Source organism: Acartia tonsa, chromosome 7, assembly GCF_053477335.1.
Source record: "Acartia tonsa isolate MP-2025a chromosome 7, ASM5347733v1, whole genome shotgun sequence".
Lineage (NCBI taxonomy): Eukaryota > Metazoa > Arthropoda > Copepoda > Calanoida > Acartiidae > Acartia > Acartia tonsa.
Window position 1 is genome coordinate 13,717,777 of NC_137266.1, and position 14,132 is coordinate 13,731,908.

Consider the following 14,132-nt stretch of genomic DNA (forward strand, 5'->3'; position numbering starts at 1 on the left):
GCAAAACACTAAAAGCTACGAATTTTACTCAAATAAAAAAAGACCTTTTGCTTCGGTCAAAATGATCACGGCAACAGTAAAAATTAATATTTAAATCCCCCGAAAAAAGTTTATTGGGGACTTAATTCAAATTTAGGCTCTGCAGTCTCATTCTACTGGTGTCATAGTATATTTTTTATATACGCTTTAAAAATAGGTTAAAAACAGTTTAAAACCTTCAAAAGATAAAAATAGAATTGCAAACAAAAATTTTATAGAGGTTTTCTTGAGTTTAGGTAGTAGCCGGAGCAACAACAAAATCAAACGGATCCACAACACTGCTTTAATCTCAATGCTTCAATTATAAATCATTATTACCCAAATCTTTCCATTTTATAGCAGTTTTCTATCACTATTTTCATAAATCTACCTAAAAACTGACTTTACAAGTCTTTCAATGTTTTTTTTCAGTATGGCCTCTAAACTGATTACTTAGTACTAGTACTATTTTAGGTAATTGCGGATTTGCCCCTAGCCTCTAGGGGCTTTGCTCCAAGAGGTTGGATAAACCTACTTTTGTGTTATTTAGATTTTTAAAAAAAACGTTAAAAAAATTTGAGGGAAGGGGGAAATTTTTTTTTAATTTTATTATTTTTCATTTTTTGGGGGGTTGGGGGTTTACCATCCCCCAATAAAATAGCTTAAAACCGTTACAGGACCAGTAGGGATTTTCTCTGAAGAGTAGAGCCCAATCGGTTCAGTGGTTACTGAGATCTTAAGCTTCAGACAGACGTACAGACAGACAGACATCCTACATCTTTGTATTATGGAAAGAAAAACTTTGAAAATGAATTAGGAAAATAGAGAGAAAAGAAAGCAAGCATTAGAACAAGAACAAAACAAAGAAACGAGTAAACCAACCGTTAACGGCGGTGTTACCGGGAAATTAAAACGGAAAAGAACGGAGACATCAGACAATAATGTTAGCGGAAGAACTGTAAAAGCTACTAACGGCAAAAATGCTTCGGATAGTGAAGACGAATTTTATTAATATCTATTGAGCTATTTCGCTACTTGTTATTCATTCTTTAACCTTAAAACCTTGTCATAAATATTATTAATTTGAAAACAATGTTAAAGAAAAGTACTATAAATCTACCTAATAAAAAATCTACTACATTAATCTTCACTTAATAATACCAAGAAATTTGTCTTAACTTTTCTATTATTTATGTTACAGAATACTTTTTATTATTGTTTTATTTTCTACCTCTATATTAATATGTAACTAATCCTTGATGTTACTTATTCTACTTACAAACATGTGATTCTAAAATTATTTTGTGAAAAACAAAACCTGAAAATTAACAGTTACGCTTATTTTTGCTGTGAAAAAATTAGATGTACTAAGTTTATACCTATCATTACTTTTTTTTGTTGATAAAATCAAAACTTATTAATAAGGAGGAGGGGAAGTTTAAACACATTTGCGTAAACGGTGATTATAGGCTTATTTATCTTTGGACTGAGAGGATAGGTTATTAGGGATAAAATCATTCTTAGATGATAAATTTTCCAAAATTTTCAGATTTTATGGATGGACCTCCATAATCACATGCATCTTTTTTATTCAAATATGTAAATAATATTAAAAAGATACATATTTTGTTTAATAAGTTGACCTCTAACTCTTCAAAAAAAAATTGAGTTTTACTTGTCCAGAGACCACCTGGAGTCCTACAGCTCCTGAACCTGGAGGCCGATCCAAACAATTTTAAATCTTTTAATATATTATGATTTTGTCTTTAATAACTTTTTCTCTCAGTCCAAAGATAAAGCCTATAACCACCGTTTACTCAAATGTGTCAAAATTTCTCACCCCCTTCTTATATTTTAAGCATTTATATTTTATATTGCCTAAAATAAGTCAATTATGCAACTAGTTTAACTCAATTTTGTGTTACTAAGAAACCCAATGTATATTTGTCATAAATTGAATTTGGTCTTTTTGATTCTGGTCGACTGAAAATTTAAAGTTTGAAATTATTTTTTCAGAGACTCGAACTAGCTCCACCATGGTTGATCAGCCCACAGAAGAGACACAGTTTGTTGTTGATGAGGTAATCAATAATTATATGATGACCATCAAAATATTTTTTAGCCTACTGCGACTTTAGCATTTACTATTTACTTTAATAAAGGGATCCTAACCTAAAACATTATTTTGATGTGTCTTTGATAAATCCTAATTGCATGAACTCTGTCTGGAGGTTCTAACTTTGCATGGTAAAGAGTTGCGCCTGTTTTGAGCCAAGGCATACCACCTACCTTAACTATTGTGTCGGGCATCTGACATACCAGCAGTCGAAATGGCAAATATAGTTAGAGAATTAATGGAACCCAAACAGTTGCTAAAGTTAAATTCAGACAAAAAGATATTTGATGATAGATATTTAAAATCAATTGGCCATATTTATCTAACTTACGGGACATTTGACTGTTTTTTTTATGGTACATTCACGCCTTATTCGCTGGATAAAAACTTTGGATACTTGATTTTGATTGTTTGGCTAAAGTTACATTCAGACAAAAAGATATTTGATGATAGATATTTAAAATCAATTAGCTATATTTATCTAACTTACGGGACATTTGACTGGTTTTTTTATGGTACATTCACGCCTTATTCGCTGGCTAAAAACTTTGGATACTTGATTTTGATTGATTGGCTTAAACTTTCAGTGTCTAAACTTTTCAACCAATTTTTTTTCTTAAATCTTGGGGATGTTTTTACATCAATCATACATTGTCTTGTACCTGCCCCAATAATCCACTTTTATGTTGTTTACTAGTTTATGTTACTTAAATATATATTATTTCTTTCTGTACTCTGTTTTTTTTTAAATTTTAATTCTTTTAGGTTTCCAATGTAATTAAAGAAGCTATCGAATCTACAATCGGCGGTAATAGTTATACGGTAAGATATTTACATTACATTTAAATTGGATTTAAAGGTTCTGATGTATAGGGATAATTACAAATGATCTGCAAAATCCTGTCAAAAGAAGAAAAAGTAGAGTAGGATTTTTTTTAAAGTTTAGTAATGTTTAATTGTCTTTTTCTTGGCTTTTTTTATAGAAGAAACAAAGAATAAATACCAAATAACAATTCTTATTGCCCAATAATATTTCTGATGTTTTATTTTCAGCATTCAAAAGTTAGTCAGTGGACAAATGGAGTTGTAGAATCTTGCTTAGGTATGTTTCATCCTTGTTATTTTTAAAATTAGGAGATTTTTCTGCGGAGCTTTCTCAGTTATCTTGCTGATATCAGGGCTAAACGCAGGACCGATATGGTTCTCCTTTACAATGTAGCTTCTCATACGTCCTGGGAAGGTTTATAACTATAACTTCTAAAGAGAAATCGCCCCTAGAAAAAAAAGTCCCCTAGAGGCCTCTACTAGGGTAGTAGTCACTAGTTATTATATAAACTATTTTAAATATCCTTTAAATTTATTGTTCTTATTTCAGCAAGTTTAACGAAACTTCAGAAGCCCTTCAAATATATTGTTTCTTGTGTTATAATGCAGGTATTGTATCTTAATCTTTCAAATTAATTAATCTTCTTTTAACAGTTAGGTATCTGGAAATTTTAAACTTAGAAATTTTGTTGAGACTTAACTCAAAACTTTTTATTCAACCAATAATTTTAATCTACAAAAGGGGTAATTTTTGTTTTAAATCATTGTTAATATATTTCTTAAGGGCGGTGTTTTGTCGTATCTTCACCTTAGCTTTTGATAGATTATTTTAGGTTAGGTAAATGTTTATCATTGCCCCGCAAGCTTAGAGTCACCGAAATAGGCTAGAAATAGGAGAAAAGCTACTGTAAAAATACGACGAAACGCCCCTTAAGAGGCGATGTCACGAAACTGACTATTCCCAAAAGGCTTTCTTTCAGGGTCTTATAGGTAAAGTTTTTAGAAAATAGTACTATTATTAGTAATGTAGTATAGTTCAGTTTTAAGTTTTGGCTTAAAAGTAGAAACATCATTTACTCTTTATTGCTCTGTAAAAGTTAAGAGCACATTTAAGAGAACATTTAAGAGAACATTTATTTAGTTAGTCAGTTGATATTGAGAGTCCTAACACAGAACATTATCTGGTTTGGGTTCGAGTCTTTATTAAGACCAATACAGCTATTTACAGACATCCTACTACTTTAGCTAGTTTGCATAGGCAAATATTCTACCCCTTCAAAGTGCATAGTTAATTAATACATTGTATTAATTAAACAGTCAGTCATCCTGTTGCTTGGTGTCCTGATAATTAGACAGACAGTCATCCTGCTACTTCAGAGTTAAACAGCTAATTAATACCTTTGTATTAATTAGACAGACAGCCATCCTGCTACTTCAGAGTTATATAGCTAATTAATACCTTTGTATTAATTAGACAGATAGCCATCCTGCTACTTCAGAGTTATATAGCTAATTAATACCTTTGTATTAATTAGACAGACAGCCATCCTGCTACTTCAGAGTTATATAGCTAATTAATACCTTTGTATTAATTAGACAGACAGCCATCCTGCTACTTCAGAGTTATACAGCTAATTAATACCTTTGTATTAATTAGACAGACAGCCATCCTGCTACTTCAGAGTTATACAGCTAATTAATACTTTTGTATTAATTAGACAGACAGTCATCCTGCTACTTTGGTGTTTTCACACACAAATAGACATCCCGCTACTTCAGAACTTTCCAGCTTAATCAATCAGTAGTTTTAAATCATTCTAATATATTTAACCATTTCTAAATAAAGTATATATATCTAATCTTATTTACTCAAAAACTGCATTTAATCCAATATAATAAATACTTAAAAATCTGTTTGCATTTTGAATTGAACATTAAGTCTACTCTATCATTAACTTATGTAAGTCTGTCTATATCACATTTGGCGCAGTCTTATTGTGCTACGTGTTATTTGGACCTGCTGCTGAGTTAAGGGTGGGGGAAGTGGTGTTTAATTTGAATTCAATCACTTTTTGAGATTTTTTTTATCTCGGATTTTTCACAGTTTTGTTTTATTTTTTTTTTTATATTTCTAACTTGATTTATATTTTAGGTTTCTGTGGAATTTCATTCTTTAACTCTTCTTATCTAAATTTCACGGCGAATCTAGTTCTAGTGCTCGGATATGGCTGATGGAGAAAAAGGAGAGCGGGGTAAAAATGAAGGCAAGCGTGGACGGCCGCCTAAGCGTCCTAGGGAGACTGACAGTCAGGATGATGATGGAACTCCCGAAAATTGGGAGGAGGATGATGCTGTGGCTGAGGATGTTGGTGCAGGTGCTAATGCAGAAGTGGAGTCGGCTCTGGGTGCTGTGGAGAATGATGCTGTGCCTGAAAGTATAAAGAAATATGTTAGGGCAATGATAAAAGAGCATACGTCTGTTAAGAGCCGAGTGGATCGGTTAACCGCGGCGAATAAACGGCTGGAGAATAAGGTGAAAGAGTTCAAAAGTTCAGATGAGCATAAGAAATTAGGTTATGATGTTGATTTGGCTACTATCAAGAAAAAGGTGGCTCAATTGCCACCAGATGGCGACATTGGTGGATTCTTGTATGAGACAAGTTTGGGGGCTAGTGTGGCTACAGCTAAATCGATGGGGGATGATTCATTTAATGCATCTTTTATTAATCGATTGAGTGTGGAGGCTAAATTGGATTCTACTAGTTTCGAGGCTAAGAGGGTAGAGAGTGCTCCTGGACATTTGAAGTTATCGCAGATAGATTTTTTGGGTCCAGCTGGTAATGGTAATTGGATGAATGTACGTGAGAGTTGTTTGACCGAGTATGAGAATCAGTTATTGGATATATTTCCTTTAATCGAGGAAAGGGCTGAAGTGCTTAAGGCTTACAAAAAGGTGGCTGGTGGCAGTGTCAGTCAGCAGACTGTAGAGGGACAGTTTAAGGAGTTTTGTCTGGTAAGGGGTGTCAAGTGGGACAGTGATTTTGTGCGGGACGCTCCATTTTGGGATGGAAATATTGATTTTGAGGATTATTTTTTGTCCTTGTGGAGGGTTGCTCGGTTCGCAAAATTGGAGGATCCCATGCTTTTCAAGGATGTGTTGTACAATAGGATTTTTGAGTGCAAGGGAAAGAAAATGGGGAGGCTTATTACTCCGGAGGCTAATGCCTCCCTGAGTGCTTTAGGTTATTACCTGTTGATAAGGAGGTTGGTGATACCGTTTGCAGATACAGAATCAGCTACTGAATTCTTCTACGCCCTGAAACAAAAGAGTGGTCAGAATGTGGATGTGTTCTTTAATGAGAAATTACGGTTGTTTAGACTTATGCATCCTGGTCATATTTCTAAACAATCTTGGCGTGATTTTTATAACAATGTGGCGAAGAATTTAATGTTTACAGATTTAGCTAGAGATATGGCCAACTTTGTTGAATCTATGCATTACCTGGAGGATTATAGCTCATTCTTGACTTATTTGATTCGTAGAGGTCAACATTACATCAGCTGGGCTCGTTCTGGACACATTTCACCTGAAAATGTGACGTCATGTTATTCCCAGGCTATGGAAGGGTTGAAATTGGAAGAATCTAGGGAGGTGAAATCTAGGCCTGTGATTAGTGAGGTGCATGTATCCAATTTGGCTGACAGAACTGGGACTGGCGATAATAATGCTTGGATTGAGGGAAAGGATGATATCCCTTGGGATCAAGTTGAGAATGTGATTGGGGCTTTGAATTCGAAGGCTAAGAATATGATTTGTTGGTATTGCGGGAAAGAAGGACATATAGTGGCTGATTGTTGGCAGAAGAGGGATGGTAAGCCGCCTGCCCCTGATTCTCGCATAGGTAAGACCAAGGCTAAGTTCTTTCCGGTCAATAATGAAAAGGGAGAGGGGCCTGGAGTGTCTAATAATCGGGTGATACCTGAGCAGTTTCTGAAGAAATCAGTCAATCAGAGGGGGCCGGCTGTGGATTCTGAAAAAAGCAGAGATGAAAAACAATACGAGGCTATGATTGCTGAAATGGCTAGGTTCAATTATCAATAATATCCTATGTAGTAGTGTGATGATTGATTCGATGTATAAACCTTATTTTATATATTGTTTCTTTGTTCACATATATTATATCTAGGTTATATTAGTGTAATTGAGTTTTTAAGCTATGTAAAATTTGAAAATTTTTGCTGTTTTGTATTCGGATAATGGCTTTCAATGTTGTGAAGAAGTTTCTGTTTTTGTTTTTTTTTAGTCAATGTGTGGAGGTGCTAGTAACTGTTAATGGGAACAATATATTATATAATACATTTAGTACAATTAAGTATAAAATTTGGTAGGTATCTAAATAAAGTTTTAATGAATATTAAACCTTTGAGGGGTACTTACTTGTGTTGCAAGGAGTTTGGTGTCTAGTCACGAGGGGCTGGTGTTCTGCAGGCTGTGCATGACATAATATGTTGATCAGTATGATGGCGGCTGGTGGATGGCGGAGGGCTGGCTGCTGTGTTGTAGATTGATGGCTTTGTATCTGAAATTTGAAGTTAATTAATTAAATATATACATTAATTATTTATAACACGACATTGAAATTTTAATCCGACAGAACGGTGGCAGAAGTTACTAGGGCTTTAAAGGGATCGTGAAGTCTTGAAGATAAAGAAAGAAAAATGCCTATTTGCGCGGATTTAGAGTTTTTGTACCAGGAGCTGATATTACAGTGGAGGAATTAGGAATTGTTGATACAGGAAATAATTTTAATTCTTTAATATCTAGAGAAGTTTTTGATAAACATGAAATTGGTTTCTGTCCTGCTAAGTTATCAGCCTATTCGGTAGATTAAAAGAAAGTTAATATTATTGGATATGTTGAGTTAAAAGTTAGATTTGTGGGAACCAAGCTGTGTTTACAGAAATATTTTATGTACCTGAGGTAACAGGCAAGTTGGTGAATCTCAGTTCTGATTTCCTGAAGAAAAATAAAATTAATATTTGTTTGAAAGTGGATAAATTTGAATTTCATGGGGAATCTGTTCCTATTAATTCTTGTTTACAATAACAGGTAGTGGCTGAACCTACTCTGTCAGGGATAAAGGAGGAGTTAACGTAGTTAATGCGTCGATAAAACCTATTACCTTGCTTAAAAATGTGAAGATGGGGCACTGTTTTGTCATGGACAATCTGGATTCCACCTGTAAGAAAACAAAAAATGTGTTAAAGAAACCAGAAAAGTTGTCAGGACAGAAAATGCATGAGCGAGTACAGTTTATTATTCAACAATTGAAGTTAGAGGAAAATCAGATGATTAGGGAAAATCCAGAATTGAAACCGAAGATTATTAAAATTTGCAACGCGCCATCCTTGTTTTGTGCTTTGATGGACAAGGTGTTATCCATTTCACTAGGGATGTATGGTTTCTGTATCAGTTACCTGGATGATTTGATTGTGTTTTCGGTTAGTCCAGAGGAGCATGTAGAACATTTGCAGACGTTGTTTCCGGTTCTCAGACAGGGCAACCTGGAATGGAATCTGGATAAGTGTGGTTTACTGACTAGAGAATGCCACTATCTGGAGCATATTATTAGTGCCGCCAGATTGAAGATGAATCCTTCATATTTGGAACGGATTAAGGATTGGGGCAAGCCTAAGACAGGAAAGGAGTTACAGAAATTTTTGGGATTCACTAATTATTACAAACGGTTAAGTTTGTTTTAATCATAATCTGCTTAGCTTATTTTCCAGGTATATATTTACGTGTCAGCTAGTTGATGCTAAGACTGAGACAGCAGTGAAGGCTATTTTGGAGAATTTTGTACCTATCTATGGTTTATTTTGGAGAATTTTGTACCTACCTATGGTTTATTTTGGAGAATTTTGTACCTACCTATGGTTTATTTTGGAGAATTTTGTACCTACCTATAATTTATTTCGGGCTTTGAGATCTGACAGAGTTACAAAAAGGGGGTAATGAAAGGATTGGGGGTGGACACCGTTTTAGTTCCTTTCAAGAATCCAAATTTGAATCTCGTGGAAAGACAGAACCAAAGTTTGTACGCAGCTTTAAGAGTAGACAAAAATCATGAAATATTTGGAAAAAAAAAAAAATTACCTGTGGCAACATTGGTGATTAACTGCTCCAAGAGCTCGAGGACAGGTTATTCGTTTTTTGGTCGTATTTGGAATTTCTGGAACATATGGAGGATATAATTAAGAGAATTTTAACAAATTCCAAACTATATTTGGAGGTTCAAAACAAACACAGAGTACAGAAGGAAGCATTAAGAGTGACGTGTCCAAGAAGTTACAGTCTTTCTACGGTGGGCCTTTTATTTTGGTCAAAAAGTTTTTGGATGCTTTGTATGAATTAGCGCCTTTTGGGAATCACCCCCTCCTTCAAGGGATTGAACATAAAAAAATATTATGTATCATTCAAGTCAATGTTGAATTCTGTTTTAAAGGGACTGTGTATGAAATATCTCCCTTTAAATATATGATGGCGGTTGAGTCTGTAGTACCTGTTTCTAAAGCTGGAACGAGTGTTGATGAGGTCAATTTTCCATTGGATTAGTTGTTTCCATTTGCTATCTTTGCCTGAAAAAGTGGTGACGATTAAAATGAGTGGGTCAGTAGCTAAATGGGATACAAAGAGGAGGTTAAATCTCAAGTAGGAGGTCCTGTGGTACATGTGCAGATTAATAAAAGTTTTATATATATGTTTATATAATGGAGATTCATTAAATTATTGTTTAATTATTTTAATAACAAATATGTGCTTATTAAGCTAGTAAGTTGGAAAGTTGATCTACAATAAAAGTTAAGTCCAGTTGATAGTTGGAACTGAGATTGTGAGCAATTAAATCATAATATCGAGTTATAGTGGTAAACCATCAAAATCAGGTAAACATTTTTACTTTGTCTGGTTTTGGGAAATTGTCTTTTACATTTTTATGTGATGCTGAAATGTACCTGTATTAATGACAGAGTGGAATGGCAGAACTGTGAGATTCTGATTGTTCGGTTTTTGGGCTGGTTCACAACAGATCACAAGAAGATAGGTGTCATTTCAGTAATTTTTGGGCTGTAGAAATTGCAAATATCACCTTGTTTATTATTTTTAATTTTAAATATGGCGTCTGAAGTCATGGTGGCCAAAATTGGTTGGCGATTTCTCCACATTTTTCATTAGGATTGGAGTAGGAGGAAAAATTGGCATTTTCAGATTTTTTTGATGGATTTGTATTATTTTATTCCTGAATAAAATAATAAATATTCCTGATGTGTTTTTGTGGGTTACATCAGCCAAGCTGAAATTTGTCCTGAATGCATAAAGTGGAGGAGAATAGTGTTTTATTGTTGCAGCTGACTTCTATATATCATCAAGTGGAAAGGATTGGTTTGTACATTTATTATGGTTGACTGATAGCTGGCAGCATTTTGTCATGGTGGTGATTGGCGCGGCTGGAGTGTGAAATTTTCTTGGTATCTTTCGATTTGTACCTTGGCATCCCTGACATAAAATTGATATGATGATTCGTATAATGTAATCTGTTTTAAATGTCGTCTTAAATATAAAAAATATTGAAATTGTAATTATCAGGAAAGATGGATGATAGAGAGAGACATCGGCTGGTTCCTGGTCGGTTGCAAGAGGAACACGAGAGGTCTTTAGAGAGGTTGGAGGATGGTAGGACCAACAGGCGGCGGGTGGTGTACAGAAAGGATGATAAGGCTGGTCCCAGTAGAAGACAGCATAAGGATGGGCGGCAGGTGGTGTACAGAATGGATGATAGGGCTGGTCCCAGTAGAAGACAGCATAAGGATGGGCGGCCCAGGTATGAATTTAATGATGAGTTTCTGAAGTTTCTGAAGAATAATGATGATATTGGCAACAACGGTTTGGAAGTGAATCTTGATGCATGGGACAGGTGGCCGAGCGGTCAAAGTGGTCTGGAGGAGGGCGAAGGAGGGTCAGGAAGAGGTGTGGCCAAGCGTCCTGCTGTTGGGTTAGATAATTTGGGTTCTAAAAATAAAAATTTGAGAGTAGAGGTGACATGTATTTTAAAGGTGGAAGCAGTAGTTCAACAGGTGGAAAATGCTTTGACAAGTCATGGGGCCAGTGTGAAGGGGGTTAATTTAGACATGTCACAGAAAGAGGCAGAAGTTCAGAGACATTTGACAAATATATTCAGCGAGATCAGGCGCAAAATAAGTAAAGATCTACCTGCTGTACCTTGGCAGCTGCAACAGGCTGGGAGTACTAGTGGGGCGGTGGCTGCCAGTGAGGTGATGGTGGTTCAGGGAGACGTTCCAGATATTGGTGCTGAGTTGGAGGTTCAGGCTTCAGTGCCTGCTGAAGAGGGTTCTGTAGCTGCTGCTGTAGATAATGCGGTAATGGCTGCTGATGTAGATTCAGATTAGTGAAGCCTTGACGGCGTCAGGAGGGGGAAAATGTAGTATAGTTCAGTTTTAAGTTTTGGCTTAAAAGTAGAAACATCATTTACTCTTTATTGCTCTGTAAAAGTTAAGAGCACATTTAAGAGAACATTTAAGAGAACATTTAAGAGAACATTTATTTAGTTAGTCAGTTGATATTGAGAGTCCTAACACAGAACATTATCTGGTTTGGGTTCGAGTCTTTATTAAGACCAATACAGCTATTTACAGACATCCTACTACTTTAGCTAGTTTGCATAGGCAAATATTCTACCCCTTCAAAGTGCATAGTTAATTAATACATTGTATTAATTAAACAGTCAGTCATCCTGTTGCTTGGTGTCCTGATAATTAGACAGACAGTCATCCTGCTACTTCAGAGTTAAACAGCTAATTAATACCTTTGTATTAATTAGACAGACAGCCATCCTGCTACTTCAGAGTTATATAGCTAATTAATACCTTTGTATTAATTAGACAGATAGCCATCCTGCTACTTCAGAGTTATATAGCTAATTAATACCTTTGTATTAATTAGACAGACAGCCATCCTGCTACTTCAGAGTTATATAGCTAATTAATACCTTTGTATTAATTAGACAGACAGCCATCCTGCTACTTCAGAGTTATACAGCTAATTAATACCTTTGTATTAATTAGACAGACAGCCATCCTGCTACTTCAGAGTTATACAGCTAATTAATACTTTTGTATTAATTAGACAGACAGTCATCCTGCTACTTTGGTGTTTTCACACACAAATAGACATCCCGCTACTTCAGAACTTTCCAGCTTAATCAATCAGTAGTTTTAAATCATTCTAATATATTTAACCATTTCTAAATAAAGTATATATATCTAATCTTATTTACTCAAAAACTGCATTTAATCCAATATAATAAATACTTAAAAATCTGTTTGCATTTTGAATTGAACATTAAGTCTACTCTATCATTAACTTATGTAAGTCTGTCTATATCACAGTAATATATTTTGTTTTTAGAAAAATGGAGCGGGCTTACACACAGCGTCTTCGTGTTACTGGGACAATACAACGGATGGCAGCTGCACGGTCAGGTACATTCCTTCAAATCTTTGTTTCTCATAATTTTTCTGCTAAAATTATGTGTTTGAAGAACGCTAAAAGTTGATGCTTTCATGGGGTACAACTTGGATTTGTAAAGATACAGCTGCCGAACCTCCGCAAGCCGCAAGATTTTTATAGACAATTTTTAAACTGTTGAGACAAATTTTTTTTTCATAAAAAAATTCCTTATATTTTCACCTGACACTTTTTTTTGGTGGATTTAAAATCCAAATTTTACAAGAATATCTTTGATCGACTAATATTTATAAATATTTTAATAATCCTTATAAGATTAAGTATTACTTACTGTTTTTTTTTACAGGTGGGAGAACAAGACAATGTACTGCATAGTTTCTGTTTTTGGATTGGCCATCTAATTCTATAAATCTATTATCAATACTTTAAATTTGTAATTTCATCTAACAAACTACTTCTTGAAGATTTTTAAAAATTAAATTTCTGCATTTAAAAATTAAATATGACAACAAATGGATGATGGCTAGGTATAATTTGAGAGGGGGAAAATAGTTTTACACAATTTTGAGATTTTTGGCCCAAATAACATTATACAGTTTTTTTTGCAATATTTATTGTGAAATTCTTCCAACCTCCTCTTGTAAATCTTTTATTTATGAATTACCATGCTTTTTGATTATTTAACTTGTATATGTGATCACTCTCATTTATTAAAATTATGTCAAAATATTCTATATTTGCTTAGCACAATTGCACATAAATAAAAATTAATAAAATAAGAAATAGGTGTTTATCAAAACCGTAGCTTTTCTATAATTTTGTTCGGTCAGACGGACGGTTAATTTAGACATGTTAGAATTGTCTTATCTATTAGAAACAATGAATGATGACTCATATACCTTTATGGTACTCTTGAGGAAGCCTAGCATTCTCGTTATCAGAAAGTCCGTAGGTCCATACTGATTTTCAATGATATAATTCAATCTCCTTGTGCATCTGAATCCTAACTTCAGAGAATCAAGGCTACATACACGGTGTTTCAGAAAAAACTGCGTTTTCCGTTTTTCTGACACAACCAGAAGGAATACAGAAAAAACGATTATATGTCCTTATTCTCTGTAAAAAAAGTACATCAAATTTATAACAGGTGTTTTTTATTATCTCTAAAAATAAGGCCTCTATGATAGGTACATAGTTTCCAAAAATGCTTTATGTGAAAAATGTTGTGCAAGAAAAATTAAAATAACTCTTCTATTATGTATAAAAAAATCGTAGAATTTCAATATTAATCTAGAAAAAGGTATAAGAAAAGTACCTTAGTGTGTTTTAAAGGTGAAATGCTTTTTAGCTTCTCACAAAAGCATTTTTAAGAAACTGCAATTTGTCATTTTTTCACATTTCTTGATTGTGATGCATATGCAGTAAAAGAATCTTCTTTAATAACGTAGGTTATAGTAAAAAGAAAAAAAACTCCTTTTTATTTGACTAAAAAATCTCTAAAGACAAAAAAGTTATTGAAGTTTGAATTTTTTATTAAAGCATTTAATTACAAATTATTAATAAATTATGAGTCAATCAAATTAAAGGATTATAGGAATAAATGAGGGGTGGGGATTTACGAACATGAGT

The 14,132-nt window shown here is 34.1% G+C and overlaps 1 protein-coding gene and 1 long non-coding RNA gene across 2 annotated transcripts; one reads left to right on the top strand and one right to left on the bottom strand.

Annotated features, from left to right (window-relative positions):
- The first annotated feature begins 2,032 nt into the window (after positions 1 to 2,032).
- On the top strand, positions 2,033 to 13,286 carry Dlc90F (dynein light chain 90F). Its single transcript, XM_080167614.1, has 6 exons — positions 2,033 to 2,099; positions 2,900 to 2,956; positions 3,188 to 3,236; positions 3,510 to 3,568; positions 12,444 to 12,517; positions 12,850 to 13,286. The coding sequence occupies exons 1-6, from the start codon at positions 2,055 to 2,057 to the stop codon at positions 12,902 to 12,904; spliced, it is 339 nt and encodes a 112-aa protein (XP_080023740.1). The 5' UTR covers positions 2,033 to 2,054; the 3' UTR covers positions 12,905 to 13,286.
- LOC145324894 (uncharacterized) lies at positions 6,223 to 10,111 on the bottom strand. Its single transcript, XR_013881345.1, has 10 exons — positions 9,974 to 10,111; positions 9,523 to 9,598; positions 9,117 to 9,192; positions 8,438 to 8,524; positions 8,143 to 8,199; positions 7,936 to 7,976; positions 7,398 to 7,539; positions 6,940 to 6,990; positions 6,462 to 6,546; positions 6,223 to 6,275 (listed from the first exon to the last, which is right to left on the bottom strand). It is a non-coding gene; the product is annotated as an uncharacterized LOC145324894 (long non-coding RNA).
- Positions 13,287 to 14,132: the final 846 nt, after the last annotated feature.